Raw genomic sequence first — 25,079 nt, 5'->3', positions numbered from 1 at the left:
ATTCAGAATAAGGTGGATGAGAATCCAAAGATTGCTTGTGACATTCTGGTGGAGCAGAAGGGTTATTTCTTCTATTGTGGACCTGCTGGAAACGTTCCTGCTGCTATTGAAACCAGCATTCGCAAGGCATTCATGACAGTATACAACAAGACTGAGGAGGAAGCCACAAACATGCTGAATGACATCAAGACTGAGGGAAGATATGTTGTTGAAGCCTGGTCATAAGAAGTCTACTCTTTGAAAGGTGTTTGTTCCTATCTCTAAGTCAACAAACAATAGTAATAAAAGACTAAACCTTTGACCTTTTTGATGTAGAATCTCCATCAGATGAGAAATCACGTTTCAAGGAAGGACTATATATCATATCTTTTCCATATTCAAACTCTGCTTCTAAAACATTCATATTCTGTAGGACATAATCCACAACATACGTATTCTGAAGTAACCGATCGGTTCTCTATTCATTATCTCCAATCATAATACCCACCTCCATATGCCTCTTATTATAAGCCAGAAGTGTGTTCACCAGTTCTTCAATATTTTTGATCTGAGCTAATACGTTGAATGGATATCCCAATAACAGAATACGTAATACAACTTGTGCAGGTACAAATGTTCGACTGATCAGATTCCATTCGCGTACATAACCAAACAGCTTACTCAAATCTTCAACAGATAATCCACTAAGTAACGATTTCAACGTATTCTCATAAGTCTCTGGTTCCATTCTCATGATCTTCTCCACTAATACACGGAAATTATAAGGCTTATTCAACTCCAAAGCCAGTTTCAAAGCATTCTTGTAATCTCCTCGTTGAAGAGATTTCTGGAATTCCTGTTCCTTTAAAAACTCTTCCTCTCGCTTCAATAATTCTTCTTCTTCCTGTTCTGCTGTGTTATCTCTCCACACAATCAAATCTCCATCAGCTGAACCAGTCACAAACGTATCAACCTGATTGGATTTGTCTTGGGGTACTGCTAAGGCCCAAATCTTATCCTGATGTCCATCAACTGTCGTAACACACTACAGTTCAACTCACAATTCATTCCCACTTCCTTGGATGCGATGGTATTAACTTTAATGATTCCTGCGTTATCACACGACAGAATCTGAAGATTGGAACTAATGAAAGAACAACGCAGTAACTACATGTGATTGGCTTACAACAGAATTACGCTGTGATCGAATCCTTCAATTGTATACAAAGTCGAACCATCTTTCACATTCCATACACGAAGTGTCTGATCTCCTGAACACGACAGCAGGACACTATTCAGAGTACTGAATGAAATATCCCACACACCTTTCTTGTGTCCTGTTAGAGTCATGACAGGGGCAAGATTAGGCAGTGACCATAATCGAATGGTCTTATCCATACTGCAAGAGGCTACAAGTTTGTCGTTGGGCGCAATACACACCGCATTTATGCTCTTATCATGAGCCTTTACAGTGATCTTAGCACCTCGGATCACACCTTCAGATACCGAGGACAACTCCCACAATTTAAGAGTCTTGTCTTCACTACCTGAAACCCAAAATTCGGGTGCAATTAAAGTCTCGGAATCTGCCAACAATTCACTCAAGATCTGAGTCTGTTGTTCATCTGAATATGAGTGGTTGCAATCGAGTCTCAGTGCATCTCGAAATATCATTGTCATTAGACTCTTTGACAATGAATGACTTCGCTGAGCCAAAGCACAACAAGAAGCATCCTGGAAATGTCCTTCACATGTTACCAAACACATACGTGTTGGTACATGCCACAGACGGACTGTTTTATCCTTGGATGATGTGAGAATGAAACGCCCGTCAAGTGTAGCCTTGATAGATAGAATAGTGTCATGGTGACCATAGAGGAGATTGGAAGAGAAAGTAGGAATGGAAAGAAGCCGTAGCTCATAACTATTTGTGGCAACAGCGAGATGATTGGAATCACCAACATAACACAGGTCAACAATTTCATCATTGTTTCCGATCACAGTATGAGAATAGGATAGAGTCTTATCGTGAATCGAATAGAGTTTGAAGTTATTGCTGTTTGTTATACCAATGATGGAAATGTGATCTTCACAAAGAATGAGTGATTTAAGAGTGAACAGTGAAGCATAATATGAATTGTTATGAGCTTTCGAATTCTCCATTTCTCGCTTGAAAAAGATCAATTCATTATCATTGATAGAATCAATCAGATTTTCATATTGATACATCCGCTTTGTTCCTTCCATGCCTCCCCGGATCCGACAAATATGAACCAAACCTCGTTCACCACTCAAAGCAACATATACATCATCTCGTTTTGGTTGAAGTCCTAAACCTGGATAAAACGATTTAGGAATCACTTTAATACATTCAATCGCTTCATATACTACAAATGTCTTTAATTGTGTTCCAGAAGAAAGATCCCACAGGATCACAGTTTTATCGCGTGATGAAGAAAGTAGAAGGTTATCATTACACATGCAGAGACTTGTAACTGAGTTTAAATGCCCTTTAAGCTCTGCAATCAACTGGCTCTCTTTGCTTGCATACAGATCCCAAACATGAATCACTTGATCATCACAACAAGTAATTGCATAGAGAGATTTGTTAGCTTTGGTAAAGGTAACAAGATCAACCACTCCAAAGCTATGTCGAAAGTTATGTGTGCAGTATCCCTTTGCGACGTCCCAAACCTTTGCTGTATGATCAGCGCTTCCAGTAATAAGGAGCTTTCCAGTTGAATCAAACGCCATGCTTGCAATTGGTGCATCATGAGCTCTCCATGTCTTTAGCATAGTCTTCGTTTCAATATTCCACACACGGAGGAGTTGATTTCGACTTGCAGTGATAATCTCCTGGCCATTGGGACTGACAGCAAAACAAGTGATCTCCTCGGCATATTCAGGCTATAATTCAAGAAAACAATATACTTCCTACAGTATCCTCAGCAACAAGCACAGACGAAACGATACCAGTTTCAAGATTGAGAAAGGCAACATTTCCATTACACAAACAAACCAAAGCGTTCATGTTTGCGAGAAACTCCACCTGTCCACCGGTATAACAAGTTTCATGCTTCTTCTCAATTTTCCAGTACTTTGAAAGTGGTTTTGACGACTGCTTATACTCCATCGTCTCTGATTGTGGAGAATCAGGAAGCGATGGGCGTTTCATTGACTCTAAATATGGAACCAAGTAGTATTTCTCGATTTTAATATGACTATATTGAAGTCTATGGACTCCATCACCGCTTTGTAATGTTAAGTTTTATAAGAGGGTTGCAAAATACAATCTCATCATATTTGTGTTAAGTGTACCAATGCTAAAGGAAATACCGTGAATCAAAATTCGTTATGAAGTATGAAAGAAACACTTCATCCGAAACGCCGTCTTTTCCCCTTTCCTTCATTTTTATGAGTGTAGTTCGTTGCATAACAAAACTTGATCCAGTTAGGTTGGAGGGAGTTATTGTTCACGGTTTCAAACGTGGCTCAACACTATTGGATTGTCCTACTGCGAATGTGTGTACCAAAGGTATTCAGGACCTAATTTGTGACTTTAAAGTCGGTGTTTATTTCGGTTGGACTAGTTTGCGAGGAGTTGTATATAAGATGGTCGCCAATATTGGCAGGAATCCCAGTTTTGACAACGAGGAAGTATCTGTAGAAGTTCATCTTCTTCACTCGTTTGATAAAGACTTTTACGATGAACATCTGAAAGTGTTGGTTCTTGGTAGTATTCGTACTGAAAGCAAGTTTTCTTCGCTGGAGGGATTAAAAGAAGCAATTCATGAGGATTGTAGAATTGCTGAACAAGTGCTGGAAGAGGAACAATATTCTGTATATCGGAATGACAGTTTCTTACTTTCCTAGAATTTTCTTTGGTGTTTGTTCTTACGTAAAGTTTATCTTTACTTTTTTTGGTACAGGAAGTTAGATTCTTCTATGAGTGCCACCCAATATATTGGAAAAGACATCAAAGATGTCTCCCAAGTGTTTTGTTCTCTTCCTGATGAAGCTGTAGCACAGCTATATGATGAAGTTTTGGAGATGGATTCAATCTCCAAATGCCGCTTTGCTCGTCTTCTGGTATGTAGGGGGGATGCACTGCGACTGTTACGTCTTCTGGAACTTAACGATCCTAATGTCTGTTACTATTGCATGAGATACCTCAAGATTCGATCTGTTCGAAAGAACCTGTATGGTTACTTAAACGAGGACACCTTCATCTCTCTCTTCAATTCTTCATGTGGGGCTTCCCAACAGGCTCTATTGGAATGCCTTATTTGGAATAAGCAGAGGGATGAGAATTGTCTTGCTGATCGTCTTTACGATAATCCTTCGCTTGCTTTGACAGAAAGCCAGCGTCGTCTCCTGTTAAGTGCGTGCAGTGTAACTAAGCATATCCATAACTCTTCTGACTGTTTGAGAGAGAAAGCGTATTACAAGCAGCATCGTGACTTGGCTGAATATGTTGCTCTTGAAGCTCTTTATAAGGGGTATTTGGAACTGAAGGAGGAGTATTCGTCTGACAAGGTTATTGCCTTATCCCGTTATCTACCTTATATTCGTAACTGGTGGACACCGAAGGTTATTGCAGATAACAACAATATGAAGGTATCTATTCGTGCTTGTGATGTAATCATGGATATTTGGCGCCTCCAATTCAGTGATGATTCTCTTGTTGATCAGTTCACCTACAAGTTGGATTGTCGTCGTATTGAAGTAACGAAAGATAGGAAGAGTTATGAAGGTGGCTACCTTTTCCGCATTAAGGCTTCGTCTTTTGATGAGTTTATGAATTCTTTCATTCGTATTGTGCCATTGTACACAATGGAGAGACTGAATTACTTCTCTCTCTTCAAGTCTACAAAGAAGGAAGACTCTTGTGTTAATTGGAGAGTTCTTTGCTGTCTGCTGCGCGTTGCTCATGTTCTGGGTGAAGAAGAGATAGCAAAGAAGTTGATAGAATTCCTCCAGACACCTAATGCTTATTCGTTTAACGTGCTATCCAATCTCACGACAGTCTTCGAGGAGATGAGTGAAGTAGTATCACGTGAAGAGTTCACTACTATCGTAAATGGTCTTTTGGAGAATACTCTGAAAGAAGTGAAGGAGTTGTCCTGCAACTTGAACATCGTATACACGAAATGGCCTGGACTGATAGCCAGTCTGGTGCAGGTGATTCCCCATTCCAACCCTACACTCCTAGAGTTACTGGATGTTTTGGCAATACATGAAAAACGATACAAATCCATGTCCATTGGAGAACAGATGCGTTTCTATGGCTTGCAACAGAAGGAGATTCCTCTTGACTTCCCTTATCAGATGGCGTCAAAAGAGTTTGTTGCGCAGTATCCTACAGCTCGTCAATTTGAAGCAGTTTTGTGTCTAAAGGGAAACACATATCTAAACACCAAGGAGGCATCGGATCGAATGACTGCTTTGAAACTCTTACTGAAGTTTGCTGCACAGTCTCAGGATGTGCGTGTGCTGCATCGTTGTATCAATCTGTATACGAAAACCGAACTTAAGTTCAGTGACATCTCGTTGGATATTAGTGAAGCTGTTGAAATATTCTCTCCTGACGTGTTGGGACTCAGCGAGAAGTCTCTAGCTATGAGTGGTTCAGCTGAGGTAGCTGCAAAGGCTCGTCAGGGGGTTATCGATACGTTAGTTGAGTGGGGTTCGATGAAGAAAGGGGATTTGATGGTCAAGCCTCTCTGTGGAGTGATGTGTGCTCTCTTCACGTATGCCTCGATGTATCCCGAATATGAGGACAGTTACTGTCAGTTGTTGGAGCCTGTAGTTCGTCTTCTTGTTTCTAAGAAGAATAATTGGACTATTTCTGGTGTGGTATTCCATGGAAAGGATATGCGTGTTGATCATGTGAAGCATCTGAAGCGTGAAGGCGGTGTTCTGACGGAATCAGAGCTCCAACTACTGCAGCCGTATTTCATCCTTGAGAAGTATCTTCGAGGTCAAGTCTCCTGGATTTGTAAGAAGACCATATACGCTCGTAGTCTAACAGTTCCAGGTTTGAATGTCCCTTCAGACGTGGATGTAACTCCAATGAGTAAGAAGTGTCTGGTTATGATTTTGAATCTTCTGAATACGATGGAAGACGTGTCACTCTCGTATGTGGCTTCAATGATCTATAAACTCCTTGATACCTGCTGGATAGGATATGCAGAAGACAAAATTAAAACTGAATCCATTTATGAGGATTCTACGAAGATTATCAAGGAGCAAACAGTGTATCGAGACTCCCAAGATGCCCTTGCATTACGTGAGCTGTTGTTAGACAAGTCTCTGACTTGGTCTGGTCAGATGCAAGGTCTCTCCTTGATCCAATCGCTTTGTACTCAAACTGTTCAAATGGGTATGTGCAGTTCATATTTTTCAACGGAATGCCCAGTGAGTGAAACAAAATACAGTGTTGTACCCATAGATCGGAAAAAGAACAAGAAGCGAGAATCGATCTATTCTCGTATGCAGACGAGTTCTCAAGTGAAACGAGTCTATGTGATTAACCATTGTCCAGAAACCATGAATCAAATCCTTACTACTATGATAGAAAAGGATATGACTACATATGCCCAGTTCCTGAATACCATAAACAATGTGGCGATGACTCAGGATGGCTTAACATGGTGTCTTACGGCCAGTTCCTCTTGCTTCCTTCGACCTCTCTTTTTCGTGAAAGGTGAAGCAACAGTGAAGGATATTCAGAAGATTTTGAGGGTGACAACAGAAGCCAATCTGCGTAGTCTCTTTAAGCTTGCTTCTCTGTATCTACACATTATTCTCCAAGCTTGTGTATTGGCAGCCAGTCTGAATAAGTCGGATACTCCTGTTCTGGATCCTAAGATTGTGATGAAGATCCCTAATCTACAGAAGGTTTTGTATGATAATCTGACAGTTCTTCTGCTTATGAATCGAGAGATCGCTTACCGTCATCTGGAGATGGAAGAACGATATGTGACCATTCAGTGTTTGGCTCCCTTCTTGACCTCATGGCTGCAGTCTGTTGCTGAAAAGAGAAAACAGACGATGAAGGAGGTGCGATTTGAGGATTCGTTTGTGATAGCAGATACAAAGGCGATTCCAGTGACTCTGGATTTGATGGATAACCAAGTGGTTGGTCGTCTTGCAGAGATCATGGTATACAGTCGTCTGGTAAAGGAATTCTTTGGTAAGGAGTTGAAAGGATTTGTGGATGTCGTATCAATGATGGATACAACCACAGTTCTTCTGATCTGTCGTAGAATGCTTGTTGTATCATCATTTGTTCCCTATGCGGAGAGTTTGATTCGTCGTGTGCTTGTTTCGACCACAGATGAAACCGTACTAAGTCAGATAGTGGACATGTTCTTTGATGCAAGCAATGCGATCACAGTAGCCTTGATGGGTCTGGTATTCCGTGTATCAGCACTCCCTGTGATGGCCTCACAGTCGAAACGTCTGAAGACAGTGATTTCGACAATGACAGATTATGTGATTAGGAATGACTTCCAGTCAGCTTCAGCTTATGTGATTATCATTCGATGGGTATTCTCTACCCTTCTCTCATCAGAAGATCCTGATGAAGACTTCTTGCGTGATCTTTTGTTGACTATCAGCAAGCTTGATTTGAAGGAAAAGGCTGGACAAAGTGTGTTTGATTTGACTCTCTTCAGTGCCTTTTTGGTTTGTGATGTAAACTCTTCACCTCTTGGCAGACCAAGCAATGAGACGAAGAGTTTCATAACCACGCTACAAGGATTATTAAAGGAATCAACACCATCACGCCGTACGCTGCTGAAGACTTTCTTAGTTGATATGGTCATGCAGTTTGAGACACAGGATGATGAAACGTTGATACAAAAGCAGTTCTCAGCTCTTCGTTATTTGGGTGTTTCGTCACTCTCTGATTCGTTGATTCATCATTGTGAAGAGATTCTGGAACAGCAATGGAGACCATTCGATAATAGCTTTGATATATTGGCTGCGACTTTGATACTTCTGTATACAACGAATCCAGAACGAGCGGTTACTGCCTTTACGAAAGGACGTTCATTGATTCATGCTGTGAAGGCCCTTCTCTCGCGTGAGGAACCTGTGGATGCAGAGGCACTCATTGCCCTGAAAGTTGATAGTACGTATCATAGTTATCTGAAGGAGAGTGGTGTTACTGATGAGATGCCTGGTATGCTAATGTCAAATCAGGGAGCAATATTCCCTTTGAAGACTCGTGTAGAGTTCTTATGTTCATTGAACGAGGTCGAGGATAGTTTGCTTCCCCTAGTTGTATTGGCTCGTGCGTTAAAAGATGCGATAAGCTATCCTGCGAAGGACATCGTTACTCCAGCAGAAGCAACTGTGGATATTGTGAAGTTTGTTAGTGAATTGGAAAAGACTCTTGAACCATGGATGTATGTATCTGTTGTGAAGCATAGTCCATGTGTGATCTCATTCTCGAAAACGGACTATGCAACATTATTTAAGTATTTCAAGGAAACTAAGAAGGAGGTTGCTCTTGTCTTGCTTTGTGCTGGATTAGATGGATATTATATCCATGATAACAAGATGAGAGATTATATACAGAATTGGATTCAGGTCAATCATAATCGTTCACTGTACTTCTATAGTGATTAGACATTGTTCTGACGGTGTTTGTTTGCTATACAGAAAGAATTATCAAAGTTTTGGTGATATGAACAGAGGCATTCTTAGGAATTTTCTGAGAAAGTTCGCATAGTGCAAGTGATACAAGTATCTTAAAACAATTATGGATAACTATTCTACCGTCTTCGAGGCTATTGGCTTGGAAAAGAAGACTATCGAAAATACTCTGAAGTCGAAAAAGAAGGCTGGTAGGGTTTTGTGGGAGATTCACTTGTTATCCTATAGCTGATGTGATGGAAGCTATTAAAGAAGCTGGAGTGACAGGTGGATGCGATCGCGTTATTGGTAACCTCATGTAGGTTGTTTTCGCCATAAACTCATCGATTCTAGCTACAATGTTGCTACAACTGTTCCTGTATCTGCAGTGCATTACCGTCCTGCTCTCTTAAAGCTTGTTATGGACGGAAAGGTGAAAACCAATCTCCAAATTGCTGAAGCTGTTTCCTTCCTTAAAAAGCTTCCTGCTAATGCTACAGTACTTCTGTTGCATGTATCGTGATGTTGTAGTTGGATGTTGCTGCTTTGGAAGCTGCTTGTGGAGCTGGCATTGAGGTGACGGAGGAAGAGATTAAGGAGAACGTGAATGCATTGATCGAAAAGAACAAAGAGGCCTTGTTGGCTCAACGGTATTGCTTCCCCATTCCTCAACTCATGTATGCTCTCAAAGAGGGTCGTATGAAGTGGGCTGATGGAAAGAAGGTGAAGGAAGTGTTGGATGCAGCCATTTTGGCTCTTTTGGGCGAGAAAACGGAGGCTGATATGGCAGCAGTTGCAGCAAATAAGAAGAAGGGTAAAAAGGAAACAAAGGCTCCTGAGACGGTGGTTCCTGAAGTAGAGAAGGAAAAGGAAGGATTTGAAGGTCGAGATTTGGAATCTGCTAAGAACAGTGCTGAATTGATTGCAAAGCACCTTGCTACTACTGGTGGCAAGATTCGTTGTCGTTTCCCGCCAGAACCTAACGGTTATTTGCATATTGGTCATGCTAAGAGTATGTATCTGAACTTCAAAGGTGCATTTGAACGTGTTGGCAAGTACATGTGATCTAGTGATGTAATGATTAGAGAAGGAGAAACGATTCTGCGATATGATGATACGAATCCAGAGGCTGAAAAGCTGGAGTTTATTGACAACATCATGGAAGATGTGAAATGGTTGGGTTGGAAGCCATGCAAGGTCAATTTCGCATCTGATAACTTTGACAAGCTATACGAATACGCTATTCAGTTGATTAAGATGGGCAAGGCATATGTTGACCATCAAGTAGGACTGAAAGAGAGATTCGATCTGTAGACTCCTGAAGAGATCAAGCGTTCTCGTGAGATTGCACAGGAATGTAATCGTGAAGGTGGTCGCAAAGGTAGATATAAAACAGTTTTTGTTATCAATAGATCTGAATCCAGAGTCTCCATGGCGTAATCGTAGTGTGGAGGAGAATCTCCGTCTGTTTGAGGATATGAGGAAAGGCAAATTTGCTGAGGGTGAAGCTACACTTCGTATGAAGATCGACATGCATTCACCAAACCCTTGTATGTGGGATCCTGTGGCTTACCGTATCAAATACGTACCACATCCTCATGTGGGTGATAAGTGGTGCATTTATCCTTCATACGATTTCCAGCACTGTCTAGTAGACTCTCTGGAAGATATTGACTACTCACTCTGCACATTGGAATTTGAGGTACGTCGTGAGAGTTATTATTGGCTTGTGAATCAATTGAATGTTTGGCGTGCCTATGTATGGGAATTTGGTCGTCTGAATATCACGAACACTGTGATGTCAAAGCGTAAGCTGAAGTATATGGTGGTGAATCACATTGTACGTGGTTGGGATGATCCTCGTATGCCTACTATCAAAGGATTGAGACGTCGTGGATACACAGCTGATGCTATCAACAGCTTCTGTCAGGACATCAGTGTAACTCGAACTACGATGACTACGATTGACTGGTCTCGTCTTGAACATTTCTGCAGAGAGAGTTTGGAACCTGTTGCTCCTCGTGCTTTTGCAGTGTTGCATCCTGTGAAGCTGGTACTAGTGAACAAGCCTGATGATTTCTTTACTGTGTTGAAGGCACCTCTGTTCCCGAAGGATGCTGCTAAGGGAACCCGTGATTTACCTTATCAGAAAGTATTGTATGTGGATCGTGAGGATGTGAAGAAGGAGGATGAGGCGAAGTTCTTGGGTTTTGCTCCTGGTAAGGTCGTATCGCTCAAATATGCAGATATGGTGAAGTGTGAGGAAGTGGTATGTAACGAGGCTGGTGAAGTGGTGGAAGTGCGCTGTTCTGTGTTGAGCGAAGAGGAGGCGAAGGATGCGATGGCGAACAAGAAGCGTAAGCTTGGAAGCATGCATTGGGTGGCTGGATCGAAAATGGGCGAAGAACCAGTACGTGCTGAGGTGCGTCTGTACAACCATTTGTTCTTAGAGGAGGATCCTTCAGTGTTGGATGACTGGGTGTCTCACATTAATAAGGAGAGTGAGATTGTCCTTCCGAATGTGATGATTGAGCAGTCACTAGTGAACAAGAAGGTGGAGGATCACGTCCAGTTCGAAAGATTGGGTTACTTTGTGGTGGATAAGGATTCTGCCAATCGCAGTAAGATTGTGTATAATCGTACTTGTCCTCTTAAGTCGAATTGAAGTGTTTGTTTGAAGAAACAAGTTTATTCTTCGAGCATTTTCTCAGGTTCAGATTGAGGCACATCAGGTAACAGATCAATTTCAGCAAGAGTTGACTGAAGACCATCTGAATCCTTTGATTCTTCTCCAATAATTGCTTCTTGAGCTACAGCAATTCCATCTTGGGCTTCTCGGATTGAATCCATCAAATCTACTGCTTCACTAATAGCCACCATATTCTTTGGCATCACTTCGCTTGTTAGCTTCACCACATCAGCCATCTTCTTTGTCATAGTTGCATCATCCAATGATTTCAGCTGTTCGCGGAGGAATTGAAGTCTCTTGATCATGGCCTTGTTCTCATTTGTTGACTTCCTTTCCATTATCATTTCCTTTCATCCTTACTGAACACCATTTGCCAGAATAGCCTTTGCCTCGTCTCGCTTTCCCTTCATCATTAATGCCTTCGCTGCATTTCGATTTTTTTCAATCTAATTCTCATTTTTCATCCCATTATTACTGTTTCTTCATTTAGAGCAATGGACTTCTCAAGACGAGCGATCATCTGAATGTAGCTGATCTGAAGAAGAGCAACGTCTCCATCGGATTCGGAATCATCTAGTACGAGTGCTTCCAAACCATTCTTATGGAACATATGACCAACTCCACGATCCACACAGAATTGAGCTACAACAGAATCCTGACCTTTCTGGAGGTGGCAGAGCATCTGCTTGGCCTGATTATAATAATCGGTTGGAATGAACTATTCATGAACGAATCGTTGTATTCTCACTTTTCCTTCACCAACTACAGATGCAACAGCATCCGTAAATAATAAAATAGTGGAGTCTAATTCTGGGTACTTCTCCTGTTGTTCCAAAATGAACTGATACAAACTAGAACTACAATTCACCAGGAAGAAAGAAGCATGAGTAAATCGAGAGAGGTCGTTGCGGATGAACTTCGCAGCATGTTGGAGGAGATAATCACAGCGAATTACAGAGTCTTCAGACAACTATATGACTATTTCATATCACCAACCTACATCTTCTCCTCCAAAGAACGAGTGAATATACGAGAGCCAACTACACATCAGCAGTTTTCCAAACAAAAACCCTTTGCTATTTGTCTGTCTATGAATTTTGATACTCTTATTCTTTTCCATATCTAGTAATATCGACTTCAAACCAATAGGAACAAATCCATTTCGCTGAAAGGTACCATATAGTTCACTGATGGTAGACTCAACCTTTCCTGTCGATCTGCCATATAACCATTTCAACATTCCTACACAAAGTAATGAGTGAGGAGATCGATCCAATGAGCATAGAAATGAGGATTAATCTACGAATAATATAGAATAGGAACAGTTTCACCTCTTTTCCATTCTCTGCCATGAGAAGATCCATCGTCTGGTCATCATTCCATATTTTACAGACGAAGCAATCCGTCTTCTTACAGATTGGACACTCCATAGTTGCTTTGAAGAAGAATGAGATTTGACGCCAGAAGGAGTTCATTCCCGCAGCGACGCCTTTTTTTGAATTCACGCGTAAACGATCACAACAAGATCTTCATCATTGAGAATGGAAGGAAGAGAGTCCGATTCCCGGTTTTCGATGCTTCTAAAGCCGATTCGGTGAGTGGTGTTGTCATTGTATCATATCAAGGGATTTGGCCGATAATTGGAATATCGATGTTGCAGCAGAATTAGAAGAATACTTGGAAGATTTGGAGTCTGTTGTCATTTCGTTTGATGGGGGAAAGTCCAATCTCAATTTTGCAGAGGCAGCTCTGATGATCCAAGTATGATCTTTTTAGTGTGATAATATTTAGGGATCAGCTGTTGTATATAGCAAAAAGGTTGAATTTCTATATAATTTGGTATTTGAGACTTTGGAATTGCTTTCTAAACAGAAACGACCCAAAGGAGATGGAGCCAAAGAAAAGGGTCTTCATCTTGTGATGGATGATCCAGTTGTTGTACTAGATAGCTCTATACTCGGAGAACGTGGGAATATTGACTTGAAACAAGATGAGAAAGAAATACAGCGACGTATCACAATGACAGTATTCATTTCGTTTTCCTTAAACCTTCAGAATAATTCAAGACAATACTCAATTCTCCGCTTATATGATTCAAGCATGGGCGTCATTAGTAGTAATCTCACCAGTGATAACAAAGATCGGAGTTTCTTGTTGACTTATGTTCTTGTCATGATATCTAGTCTCAGTCGATGCAGTATTAGTCCTGAGGGTCAATTCACCATTGGCAATGTGAACAATACGTCTGTTCTCCATGGATCTGTAGACACTCGACCATCCACAACTTTAGAAGAGAAGTCTTCCATATCCACCGTAGTGGGTGAGTCATCTTCGGAAGTGTCTCTTCATTCTCCAGAGTTAGTAACGGAGTCTTCCAAGCCATCAGTATCTGAGGCAGGGTCAGAGCAGGAGTCAAAGTCAGAATCTGAGGCTGGAGCCGAACAACTGGAGCCTATCTCAGATGGAGAGCTTCCAGAGATGGATATTCCTGACCAGGCATCACCTATTGCCTCGAGGAATTCAAACCAGACTTCAGACCATAGGAAGGATCGAAGTCATGATTTGTGGCGACTTGAGGATCCGTACGATGCCAGCGGGAATCATCCCCAGCCTTATGTACGAGGGAAGGTCCTTTTAGACAAGAAGGATGTGAAGAAGAAGAATGAGCTGAATAGGGCAAAGAATCAATTAGCAGGTCCTGTTGACTACAGTAACCCAGAAGATCTGTTCTTCTGCGTGTCTCCATCAGAATTGGAAGTGTTCAGGTAGATATTCTGTCTTATTGATTCCCATAGTCATCAGAGTTCCTGTGTGAAGGAGATCCTTCGGAAACAGATCGTGATCACCCGGGCTACTTCCATCTCTGTTGCTTCTTAGGATTGGACTGATTGGTAGAGACAACGTCAACGAGATAGTGAGACTGAAGAAGTATTGGATTTGCTGGATACACATGAGGAACCTGATCCTGGTGATATCCTGGATGTGGGTTATGATGCGTTCTCTGAGGATGAATTAGCTCCAAATTTGGAGGATGAGGTATCATTACAGAAGGAATTAGAAGAGACTCGTTTGGATGTGAGTGTGGCTTTGGGAGGTGATCCTTATTCTACGAGTATTTCAATGCTTCTAAATCAGACAACTGTATTTGACCCACTCGCTTTTGGTGATAGTGAATCAGCATCTCGTATTCAGGATAGTAATCAGACTCTTATTTCCACGGGAAATGGCGAGTATGTGACATATGAAGATTTGTGTCGTCAGCATATGGAATCATTTATGCATGGAGTCGAGAAGTTTACGCATGAGACCAAACTAGTGAAACGAGTGAATGAGTGGGAGACTCGGATCGTTCCGATGTTGGAGGAACAGGATAAGCGTGAGCAATTTGATATTCACAGAGATCGTGTGATGCTGATGGATGAGTTAAAGGAGAGCAAGAAAGAGGAAGTGGCTTTGAGGGAATTAGCGTCGAAGAAACAGCCTTTTGAGGTGTCTCGAATGTTCGTTTCTCTTTTACAAATGGTTGGAGAGAAGGAAGTGGTTGATACATAGGCAAATGATGGTAACGTGAAGTTATCGAGTCATGGAGTATGCAACGATGTAGAAATCAAGTTGTTATCAGAAGAAGTACCTTCAGTATCGCGATAGGCGACTTGTTTGTAGTATACACAAATACACCTGATTTTGGGAATTTTACAATTTTATAGTTATTCTGCTGCCCATTCTTCGGTTGAGTGTATATTTGTTATCTATCTACGTTGAGTTCCTCTTCTACTGCCAAACTTGAAGCTGGATGTTTTTGGTTCGGAAACCGCGTATCACCCAGTTGCTGGCAAGATGTCGTTGCCTTTCCTCTTCGTCACATGATATTCGGTTTCCACGAGCGAATTGGAACTTTGCTAGAATCAATCCGCCCCGAAAGTTGTCAAAGGGAGTGGATAAGTTCAAGTGGATGGAGGTAACGAAGAACCAACGTATTTTATCTGTAGAAGTATGATAAAAGTGTAATGCATCGGTTAGAAGAAGAGGATCGGTATAACTAAACTCTTTCTTTGATTTTCAGATTTTGTACTGAAGTTTTAAAGTCCTGTGGCGGTTTAAACGAGATTCTATTCGAGGTAGTGGAGATGAGGTAGTTACAGTGTAGGAGATTGATTCCTTTTATGAAGAAGAACACACAGAATCGATTCCGAGTGTAATTCAGGGATACAAATACTATTCCAAACAATCAGAAGAGGATTATCTTCCTGTGTTTTATCGTAAAGCGCTAGGTACTGATAACGAAGAGACTGTACTAAATCTGAACTCTGAGTTTGCAGAGGGGTCGTTGTTCATGTTTGTCATGATTTCTAGGCCTGTGACTGTAAATAATATGGTAATTAGTCGAGACAGTAATTACTTGGGTTATACAGTGGATACAACGGGAGAAGAACTATACAATTTGTATATCAAGGATCTTCGTTCAGGACAAGTTGAAGTGATCAAAAGAAACGTGTACTCCTTCGCTTTTGGAATTGGTGTATCTGCAAACGACTTATATTACACGGTAGCTAATAATTTGATGCGAACAAACCGAATGTAAGAATCGAACATATTATGAATTTCAGATATCGGCATATTTTAGGAACATCTGTGACACATGATGAATTAGTATTTGAAGAGAAATCGGAAAATTACTACTGTGATGTGAAACGAACCAATGATTGTGTAAGAGAGTTCCATTAGATGCATCATAGAAATTCATAACCATTCATTCCGTCTCCAAATCATCATCCGAGATTTATGTTCAAGGAGGTGTTTGCAAGACTCCTACACTTCTAATTCAGCGTCGGGCAAATGAAGAATGCTATGTTGAACATATTCAGGACTTTTTTGTGATTGTCAGAAATTCACCTCATCAACCGTTTGAAGTGTATTTGGTAAACGAAAATGATGCATTTGGGAATATTCCATGGCTAGAGGGACAAGGGAAGGGAAAAGGAGGATTGATTGATCGTTGCTTTGAACAGAAAAAGGTTACTCCACTGACACCGTCGCCTGTAAGTCATTCTAATCAATTGATTCTTGATACTTTCAGGATCATTGATATGGATGTGATGGATGTGAGATTATCGGTTTGAGTTCATGAATAGAAGCATATTGTGTTATACGAGAAGAGTTGTCATGGTTATCGCATCCGGGCACTACAATTGGACATGTATGACAACAATCTATGTATTTCGGAACAAAAACTGGATATTCCACATTTAGGGGATTTTGTAATTGGTAATAATCCGGTCGATATTTGGATTGTGATTGATCAGTAGGATCCCAAGAGTCATACGGTGACATATACATTAAGTAGTCCAGCTCTGCGAGGAGATACATATGAATACGATTTATGGTCCAACACATCGAAGCTAATTGAACATCTGCCATTGCCCTCTGCTTCTGGATTGATTGAAGATGAATTGGATGTATCAATGCAGTATGTGAAATCCGAGGATGGACAGGAAGTGCCATTTACCACGATTCAGAAGAAGAATATTGATGTATCGGCTCCTGTTATCATTAACAGTTATGGATGTTATGGTGTTGATATTCCGATTCATTATACCCCTTCGTATTTGTCATTACTCAAACGAGGGTGGATTCTAGGATATTCCGCAATTCGGTTTGTTTTTCCTTTTTCTTTTGATAGATAGAGGTGGAGGAGACAAAGGACCTCGGTGGTATCAGCAGGGAAGCTGTTTGAATCGAGAAAATGGGATAAAAGATTTGAATTCTGTGATAACAGCCGTTTCGTCGTTGCACCCTGTATGCCTTTCGAGTAATAGCGCAGGAGGGATCATTACAGGAGCATTGTTGAATCGAACCACTGTTCCTATTCAAGCTGTTCTTCTCCATGTCCCTTTCCTATTGCTTCGGGACACATTGACTAATCGAGATTTGCCTTTGACTGTAACTGAATTTGATGAATGGGGAAATCCAGATAAGTTTAAGGAGATGCAGGGAATTGAACGAATTTGTCCTTATACGAATCTGGAGAAGCGGATGTACCCAAACATTTTCTGTACTTGTGGTAATTGAACTGAACTAAGCATAAGGACTAGGATTGAAAGATAAGAGAACTCCTTTCTACAACACACTCAAGTATGTAAATCGGATACGGGAGGTGAATACAGACGAAAATACAGTTCAGGTGATGCGCTGCTAGTAGGATGTTTGGGATTATGTGAATGGTAGTGCGGAGGGACATTTTTGTGAGAATGATCCAAGTTTACGAGTGTATTCGGCAGCAGAACAGATGTCGTTTTTGATTCATTCTGTTGGGGGTGATCGATGAAATCGTGTTTGTTGAATAATAATCCCGATTTTTGTCATTCATGGAATTCTATCAAAAGAGAGCATTACGAAGTATCTTCCAAGAATACGTGAAGTTCTGAGATGAGTACGAGTGTTCAGGAACATGGAGATGTTCAGAATGAGGATATCAATCAAATTGACTTGACTGCTTTGGAAGGACGAATACGTTCAATGTCGGAAGTGTATTCAGTTGATTCTTTATATGCTTCTGTGAGTTCTCCGGATTCAAAGCCTTCAGGGGATCTTCCGTCTTTTGGGCGGAACACAAGTCCGATGATTGGAGAGGATATTCCATCTCCTAACAATTCTTTTTCAACTACAGAAATAGTCCATGGAATTGTGGGGGGTGAAGCTGTATTGAAGAAGCGTCATGAAACCCGGGGACGTTTATTTTCCGAGCTTTCTATCTCTGATATGCCTACAGAAGTGAGTACAGGCAATGAATGTCTATGTATGTGATACTTAGAGCCACTTCCATCTCTGGATATTAGCTTTCCATGTAAGTATGAAGAAAATATGGAGAAGCGAGGACGTTCCATCGTTCAGTTGCGTCAAGCAGCTATTAAACGTGTTGTTATCCGTTTTGGGTTTGATTTACTATTGGATATCACAAGTAGAGCGAGAATGGGTCGATATAACATCATATTCACAAAAGACAAATATTACTGGCCTCAAGAAACAATTCGGCATTGTCGGACAGGTCGAATCAAACGTGGAATGATTTTGAAACGGCAATTTGGTGTATACTATCCAGACAAGACTAAAGATCTAATAGCATTAAAAGTAATGGAAAAAGTAGAAATGGAGGGATGAACTCACTTCCAGAGTGCAATTAGTGAATGCTTTCAATGGGATGAAGATGATGTTCAGACTGAACTAGGTGTGATGAAGGAACTAAGTGATCGAGGTGGTCATGAAAATGTTCTATTTCTCCATGATAGCCTGGGTAGACTTGAATGATGTCATTCATTGTAGAAACCAAAATCTATTTGATAGCAGTGATGGAACTGGTTGATGGTGATCTTCATGATCTCCTCCCTTCTATTCATGGGAAGGAGGGAGTAGTGGATGTTTTCCATCAGATTCTCTTAGGGTACAATTATATTGTACAGCAGGGCTATTACCACTGTGACCTCTCTCTTGAGAATATTGCTGTCAAGTTGGTTCCAAATTACAATAATTCGGGAAAAGCTCGGATTATCGCGAAAGTATCCGATTTTGGTCGTGTTCGCAAAATGGATTCCTCTGGAAGTGCCATTATCGAAGAGGATGAAATTGCTGGAAAACCATATTATTTGGCTCCTGAGGCATATTGTGGATCTTATGAAGCTGGTCCTGCTGATATCTGGAGCTTGGGAATTATCTTGTACATCATGATTACCGGAAGTCCTCCATTCGGGATTGCCAATGATTCAGATGAAGTATACGAACCTTTTTCTCACAAAGGTTTTTCCTATTTAACGGATACCTTAATTCGAGCATCAGCTTCTCAAAACGAAATTAGTAAGATTGGTTTGACTAGTTCATACTTAGATTTGTTACAACAGTTGCTAGAGATAGATCCTACTAAGCGTCCAACTATTGGTGATATTCTTAAGCTGGAATGGTTCTAGTGTGCTTTTGCTTTGTTACATTAATAGTTTGTTATCTTAAGCAAAACGGCTTTTTGGTGTATTGTCAGAACTCCTTTCTAGGGAGGTTATCCATGATGCGAATTGGTCGATTTGATGTATTCTGTATCATTGCAGTGTTTATATTCTTTTTACATACTGTATTGATACAACAGAACAAGTCGCTTCAGAAAGGACTTTCTGGATCTTTCAATGCAACTAAATACATTCAAATACCATGTGAAGTGAAAACGAATGTGACTTTACCGATTATGTATCTTATATTAGGAAAGGAATGAATTCATAGGAGCACACATCAACCAGATGACTATGAATTTAGCCATCAACTTCAGGCTCAAACTAAAGCGATCGCCTCTGCAGTAGCACTTGCTCGCTATACAGTACCGTCTCTCGATTCGTATTCGTCAGTTTTGAGTAATAACTAGATCACCAGATTGGGATACATTTGTCTCAAGAATCCAAATGTAGGAGTGTGCTGTGGTAGTAATTTTGTAGTGATCCAAACCAGGTTCTGTCAAAGGTTGCGAATGATTGGCGCTATTTGGAGAACTTTTGTATTTTCGAGTCCAATAAGAGTCTGTATCTAATCAACAATCACAAGCAGTATCCCAAAAAGCGATATCCATCTGAATTCTATAGTTGGTATTACAAACGTTGGCTTTACTTTCGTGATCGCAATGATACAACCTTTCCTCCTGGAGTGCCAGTTCTAGATGATGTTTATCTGTTTATGACAAGAGGTTGGGGTGGTTGGAACAACATTTATCATCATACGGAATGGATCCATAATCTGCTTCGTTATGTGCACCATGCTTCTGAATTGCCGCAGGTATGTCTTATCCTGGAAATTAATCTCAAGATGCATCATGTTGTCTATTATCCTGATCCCATCAACCAGAACCTCACATTTGGTGATCCTAAGGGTCACTATAAATGGTCCATTAGTTATTATGAGTTAGCCAAATCGGTTTTCTCTCCCAAGCACATGCCACATTTTCTTCAAGGAGAGGAGTACGCTCGTTCTGGATTATCCTTTTGTGCTAAACGTGGTGTAAGAATTATCAGACTGTGATTACTGTAGATTCTAGCTCGAATCGTCCCTCGCATGTACGATACATTTGTGAATCCAAATGAACCATTATTGATGAAACAGCTGTACTATAGAGACCATCACAAGCATATTCGACTAACGAAACCATCCAAATTGGAATTATTGTATTTGGATCGTAATGGAACTCGTCGTGGTTTGGAAAATCGAGATGAAATTGTTCATTATCTGATGAATCGTACCGATATCACGCTTACAATCCAGCCGGATACTCAATTGAGCTTTCAGGAACAAGTGGAGTTTGTGTTGGATAAAGATATCTATTTGAGCATTCATGGAGCTGCTATGACCCATATTCTTTTTATGGAACCATTTGGAGCAGTCATCGAGATTAATCCACCAAATTTCAAGGAACCTTACTACAGAAATATGGCAGAAAAGACTCGACTTGTGTTTTATGGAATCTATAATACAGTAACGAAGGACATGAAAAGGTCGATGGCACTAAAGGAGACAGATAAGAAGCTCAATCAGCGACTTACTGTTCCAATGGAACTGTTTGAACGGACAATGAGTTTGGCGGTGACGAATGTGTGGTTATTAAAGTATAAGGAAGTGGACCTGTAATTCTATTCTTTTAGCTGATGTGTTTGTTGATCGAAAAACATCATTCTCTTCTTCACTTCTTTTGATGATTCGTCATAGCATTGATTTAATAAGCGGTACTTTGAGGAAATGAGTTCTGAGTTTCAGCTATTACGAAGAAGGGGAAGGTAGAGCCAATGGTGTTTGGTTGTGGAAGTAACATGATGAACATTGTATCCACGATCAAGAGAATTCCTAAGGCAGGTGGTGTCGGTTATTTTGCTGATGAGAGTAAAGTCAACATGGCGGTATTGTTTTGAGTTATAGTATGAAGATTTCCGGATCGGTGGAGGTATTACATTGAATCATCTATCATGGGCACAGATTCTCAATGTTCCCACTGGTTTGTTCGCTATTCAGGTCTATTCTAGATGTTATCGTGATGGTTAGGGAACTGATGAGTATGGAAAGCTCTTGAGACAGAGAATGGAGGAGATTGGTGTAAGTACCAAATATCTCATTATTGATGACAGCTATCATACTTCAGTCTCCCATGTATTTATCGATTCGTTTCTCTTTATGAAGTGATTGAAGTGTAGGAATTCAGATCAACACACGTACATGTTTCGCGGAGCTACGAGTTTCATCACATCTGAAATTGTGGAGAAGTATTTCGTGCCCCATATCGGAAATGCTAAGATTGTGACTTCGGAAATCTCCCAAGTTCCACTTTCTGGCGTACGAGCCTTCTTCAAGGCAGCTGGTGAGCGTAAGGTGATGCGGTTCCTGGATATGGACCTGCCTTATAGTGTGGCAATTGGTCCTGCGAATCTTGGTTCTCGAGAAGATGTATAGTTTTCCTTATTTGTTAACTGGATAGTTAGAGGATTGTCTTCATAGTTGTGAAGTATTGAAAGTGAAGTAGGATTGAGGAAGTTTGACAATTGTTAGTCAGGGCGATGTTCCAGAGTTGTTTCCCGAATTAGACCCACAAATGCTTCTTCAAGAGCCTCCTTCGATCACAGCGGAGCGAATCACAGATCGTTGTCCGAATGCACAATTTGTGGCTGTAACAAAGGGAAGGAAAGGGGCAGGTCTATGCGTGCGAGGCCAAGATGGTATCAATATTCAGATTATTCCTGATATCACAACAACAGATGATACCGGTGCTGGTGATGCTTTCCTTGGTGGTCTCATTGCTGGACTCTATCACTGGGTACTGAATGAGAGAGAGATGAAACGTAGGGAATGCCAGACAGTGTTGATGCTGTGAAACGATTGGGTCAGTTGGGATCCCTGACAGGAGCAGTGTGTTGTCAGCAGTTTGGGACACTTCCTGATAGTGAGAGGTAGGAGTGAAGGACAGATGCTAGTGTAGTGTAATGAAGATGACAAGTATTGATGATATGAATATTGTGAAGGATCTGTTCCTAGTGAATACAGAACCTGCAACAGAAGAAGAAACGACAAAACAGCCTGAAATTGTGGAAAATGCAATTGATGATTCGTTACGTCGCGATAAGAATAATCTGAAGATGTTGATGGAGGTGAGGCTGATGCAGTGAGATGAGAAATAGAATTATGATGAGGATCAGTTTGAGCGACTTGCTGACATGATCCTCACCAATCATGATCATGGTCATAAGTTGTTCATTACAGGTGAGGGAACGTCGGGAACAGTTGGACAACGAATGGCAAATTCATTGACATCGTTAGGAGTGTCATCACAATTTGTTCCTGCTGTAGAGTGGTTACATGGTGACTTGGGGCATTTATCTCCTGGAGATTGTGTCCTATTAATCTCCCATAGTGGAAAGAACAGTGATGTGGTGAATCTTATCGATGTCTTCAAGAAGCGAAAGGCTGTTGTGATTGGCATGTGTGGAACAAAAGAATCTCCTCTGTTGAAGGATACAGATGCTGTAAGCCTATAATGTTCGTTTCATGAATAGGGATTGTATGTACCTGCAAGTGATGAATTATTGCAATATGTCCCAACACGGAGTGTAATATCCCAAGAGGCGGCCGTCAATGCTATTATGTCGCAAATCTGCGCTCTTCGGAAGCTTCACCCAGAAGATTTTATGAAGAACCATCCTTCTGAAGACCTTCCTAAATCGAAGAAGGAGTAGTCTTTTTTTCATTTCTCTGTTTCTTTGGAAATGAAGAGCTCATATCGTGATCTAAACGAGTTTATTGATGTTTCTCATGTCAAAGCACTCAATATAACAAAAGATAGTAATCCCGCCTATCTGTTCCAGAAATGTCTGAATGTGATTGAAAGCCGTGCGGATCCGCAAATTCTACTTATGATATCCTGAACGGACTCTATCAGTATTACTTAACTTCATATTCCGTTCAAAGAACCTGTAAAATTGTTTTCAATTAGTTTCGAAGCTCCGAATGACGGTCTAAGAGGTTTTGTGGTCTGATTCCCAGAGTCAGCTCCAACTGTGGTTGATCTCTTTTCAAACATGTTTGATGTGAGTTTTTCGGATGTAGATACTCTGGTTCCAACAGAAGTTATCATTCTTATCTTGTGCCTATTATAGAGTCTTACACTAACAGAGGAAGATCTTAGTCCCACATCATCCAACAAATTGCGACTTTCAAAGTGGGTAAATGTCCAATCTGTTGTTGTACGTTTGTCTATGATAGCTAATGTTACAGATCTTTATCAAGGAGAATCGTGGCTCTTTTAGCACCTGTTTGAGCAAACTTCGTTTCTTTGGTAAACCTACGCACTCTGTTGTTGTAAGTGTTATCTTTATGTGTTTATGCAAAGAGTATTGAGGGTATTAAGAAGTCAACGGAATAATCCCTATGTTTGTTATTTATTAACAATCAATTATCCAATTTAATCTCATCGACACGAATATACTGGACCTTCATCTAAATTGCATCGGCTCATCTGCAAAACTTCTCCGCACAGAAGGGATAAATCATTTTTTGTTATATGGACGATCCTGGGGAAATTATCGATTTAGAAAGGCAGGGATCGAAACACTTGTCTTGTACGCAGCTTCGTCAGCGCCTTGAGGAGGAGATGGATGATGAGACTACTGCAACTGCAAATATCAAACGGAATTTGGATCAGAAGTGTGTTATTGATCATATTTTTGATATTTAGAGGGTTTACTGCTCCGTATCTAGCTGCAATCAAATCTTCGCGAAGGAATGTAGTAATATTCGCTACATTATCATGCGTAAGAAACATGAATCGTTTGAGACTCAAGATTCTTTCCATCGTTTTATGTATCTTGTTTATAGTAACTACATGTCAGGAATACAATAAAGATGGGAGAGTTTATGTAGCAACAATTTTAGGATGCATATTCACTGTCGTCAACTTTATTATTGCCTGTACGAATATGGCACCAGCGTTAGGATATGATAAATCTCACTTAAATGCTGTACTCTGTCGTTTTGTATTTTCATTAGATCATTTGGGTTCTGCCAATCTCGATGGTTGTTTCGTTTTTGTACCTAGCCTACATGGTATTTGTTTGTCTGTCGTTCAACAGATCGACAACATACCCTGCAATGACTAGCATTTTGACAGTTGTGCTAGTTTTCCAGGTGAGCTGAGATTCCATGGTCTTATCATAGGGAGCGTCAACTGTATATTCAGCACGTGTTCGCGACATGTTTAAGCCAATTCCTGATTCGTGTATGGGTCAGAAGTCTAAGTTGAAGTGTAGTGAGAGACTCCGTAAAGACTATTCTAAGACTATAGTTCTTATTTGTTGCTTAAGAAACAATTCATACTCTATATAAACAATCTACAAAGAATTTGATGGACCAGCTGGTTCATCTTTACCCGATTGATCATCGAGGAGACTCTTCAGTTCCTCACATCCAGGGACCATATCAAAGAGTGTAGGATCATTTGCTGCTACAACCATGCCTCTAAAGATATTGTAAGGAGTATCATATTCAGCTACCAATCCAGCATCCATCACACAGACACGATCTGAATCCATAATCGTATTCAGACGATGAGCAATTGTAAGAGAAGTACACTGAGCAAACTGCTTGCGAATCATTTGCTGAAGGAAGGTATCTGTCTCATTATCCAATGAGGCTGTAGCTTCATCCATAATCAGAATCTTCGACTTTCGCAGTAGTGCTCGCGCCATACAAATCAATTGACGCTCAC

General features: G+C 40.7%; 12 protein-coding genes across 12 annotated transcripts; 10 read left to right on the top strand and 2 right to left on the bottom strand.

Annotated features, from left to right (window-relative positions):
- On the top strand, positions 1-225 carry JH06_2572 (pyruvate NADP+ oxidoreductase; the record flags this gene model as incomplete). The annotated part of the gene is made up of 1 exon (XM_014671560.1): positions 1-225. A coding segment is annotated over one exon (225 nt), but the record flags the coding sequence as incomplete, so codon positions are not given.
- Positions 226-289: 64 nt separating this feature from the next.
- On the bottom strand, positions 290-3,112 carry JH06_2571 (transducin beta protein like; the record flags this gene model as incomplete). The annotated part of the gene is made up of 7 exons (XM_014671559.1): positions 290-353; positions 384-457; positions 488-1,024; positions 1,054-1,146; positions 1,177-1,724; positions 1,749-2,886; positions 2,918-3,112. 7 exons carry the CDS (start codon positions 3,110-3,112, stop codon positions 290-292), a joined length of 2,649 nt encoding a protein of 882 aa, XP_014527045.1.
- Positions 3,113-3,333: 221 nt separating this feature from the next.
- Positions 3,334-8,616, top strand: JH06_2570 (riboflavin kinase; the record flags this gene model as incomplete). Its single annotated transcript, XM_014671558.1, has 3 exons — positions 3,334-3,514; positions 3,545-3,819; positions 3,853-8,616. 3 exons carry the CDS (start codon positions 3,334-3,336, stop codon positions 8,614-8,616), a joined length of 5,220 nt encoding a protein of 1,739 aa, XP_014527044.1.
- A 133-nt stretch (positions 8,617-8,749) lies between these two features.
- On the top strand, positions 8,750-11,287 carry JH06_2569 (glutamine-tRNA ligase; the record flags this gene model as incomplete). The annotated part of the gene is made up of 7 exons (XM_014671557.1): positions 8,750-8,834; positions 8,872-8,941; positions 8,977-9,121; positions 9,154-9,677; positions 9,708-9,906; positions 9,937-10,003; positions 10,035-11,287. The coding sequence occupies 7 exons, from the start codon at positions 8,750-8,752 to the stop codon at positions 11,285-11,287; spliced, it is 2,343 nt and encodes a 780-aa protein (XP_014527043.1).
- A 1,565-nt stretch (positions 11,288-12,852) lies between these two features.
- On the top strand, positions 12,853-13,078 carry JH06_2568 (hypothetical protein; the record flags this gene model as incomplete). Its single annotated transcript, XM_014671556.1, has 2 exons — positions 12,853-12,905; positions 12,937-13,078. The coding sequence occupies 2 exons, from the start codon at positions 12,853-12,855 to the stop codon at positions 13,076-13,078; spliced, it is 195 nt and encodes a 64-aa protein (XP_014527042.1).
- Positions 13,079-13,483: 405 nt separating this feature from the next.
- On the top strand, positions 13,484-14,863 carry JH06_2567 (hypothetical protein; the record flags this gene model as incomplete). Its single annotated transcript, XM_014671555.1, has 3 exons — positions 13,484-14,076; positions 14,107-14,176; positions 14,207-14,863. The coding sequence occupies 3 exons, from the start codon at positions 13,484-13,486 to the stop codon at positions 14,861-14,863; spliced, it is 1,320 nt and encodes a 439-aa protein (XP_014527041.1).
- A 455-nt stretch (positions 14,864-15,318) lies between these two features.
- Positions 15,319-17,636, top strand: JH06_2566 (oligopeptidase; the record flags this gene model as incomplete). The annotated part of the gene is made up of 11 exons (XM_014671554.1): positions 15,319-15,344; positions 15,375-15,429; positions 15,459-15,637; positions 15,665-15,889; positions 15,919-16,018; positions 16,048-16,413; positions 16,444-16,587; positions 16,618-16,964; positions 16,996-17,372; positions 17,404-17,506; positions 17,537-17,636. 11 exons carry the CDS (start codon positions 15,319-15,321, stop codon positions 17,634-17,636), a joined length of 2,022 nt encoding a protein of 673 aa, XP_014527040.1.
- Positions 17,637-17,737: 101 nt separating this feature from the next.
- Positions 17,738-19,269, top strand: JH06_2565 (CAMK protein kinase; the record flags this gene model as incomplete). The annotated part of the gene is made up of 5 exons (XM_014671553.1): positions 17,738-18,086; positions 18,123-18,243; positions 18,274-18,451; positions 18,482-18,602; positions 18,632-19,269. 5 exons carry the CDS (start codon positions 17,738-17,740, stop codon positions 19,267-19,269), a joined length of 1,407 nt encoding a protein of 468 aa, XP_014527039.1.
- Positions 19,270-19,479: 210 nt separating this feature from the next.
- On the top strand, positions 19,480-20,962 carry JH06_2564 (hypothetical protein; the record flags this gene model as incomplete). Its single annotated transcript, XM_014671552.1, is given in 6 exon segments — positions 19,480-19,511; positions 19,574-19,694; positions 19,713-19,751; positions 19,796-20,116; positions 20,147-20,338; positions 20,369-20,962. The coding sequence occupies 6 exon segments, from the start codon at positions 19,480-19,482 to the stop codon at positions 20,960-20,962; spliced, it is 1,299 nt and encodes a 432-aa protein (XP_014527038.1).
- Positions 20,963-21,117: 155 nt separating this feature from the next.
- Positions 21,118-23,052, top strand: JH06_2563 (aRABinose 5-phosphate isomerase; the record flags this gene model as incomplete). Its single annotated transcript, XM_014671551.1, has 10 exons — positions 21,118-21,216; positions 21,248-21,340; positions 21,371-21,489; positions 21,520-21,769; positions 21,801-21,841; positions 21,872-22,136; positions 22,166-22,269; positions 22,299-22,467; positions 22,498-22,842; positions 22,873-23,052. The coding sequence occupies 10 exons, from the start codon at positions 21,118-21,120 to the stop codon at positions 23,050-23,052; spliced, it is 1,665 nt and encodes a 554-aa protein (XP_014527037.1).
- An 824-nt stretch (positions 23,053-23,876) lies between these two features.
- On the top strand, positions 23,877-24,656 carry JH06_2562 (hypothetical protein; the record flags this gene model as incomplete). The annotated part of the gene is made up of 6 exons (XM_014671550.1): positions 23,877-24,019; positions 24,053-24,189; positions 24,236-24,333; positions 24,362-24,499; positions 24,530-24,590; positions 24,622-24,656. 6 exons carry the CDS (start codon positions 23,877-23,879, stop codon positions 24,654-24,656), a joined length of 612 nt encoding a protein of 203 aa, XP_014527036.1.
- A 46-nt stretch (positions 24,657-24,702) lies between these two features.
- On the bottom strand, positions 24,703-25,059 carry JH06_2561 (ABC transporter; the record flags this gene model as incomplete). Its single annotated transcript, XM_014671549.1, has 1 exon — positions 24,703-25,059. The coding sequence occupies one exon, from the start codon at positions 25,057-25,059 to the stop codon at positions 24,703-24,705; it is 357 nt and encodes a 118-aa protein (XP_014527035.1).
- Between the last annotated feature and the right edge of the window lie 20 nt (positions 25,060-25,079).

Source organism: Blastocystis sp. subtype 4, assembly GCF_000743755.1.
Source record: "Blastocystis sp. subtype 4 strain WR1 chromosome Unknown seqid_0154, whole genome shotgun sequence".
Classification (NCBI taxonomy): Eukaryota; class Bigyra; order Opalinata; family Blastocystidae; genus Blastocystis; species Blastocystis sp. subtype 4.
The sequence above is the reverse complement of the archived record's forward strand: the minus strand, read 5'-3'. Positions and strand labels throughout refer to the sequence as shown.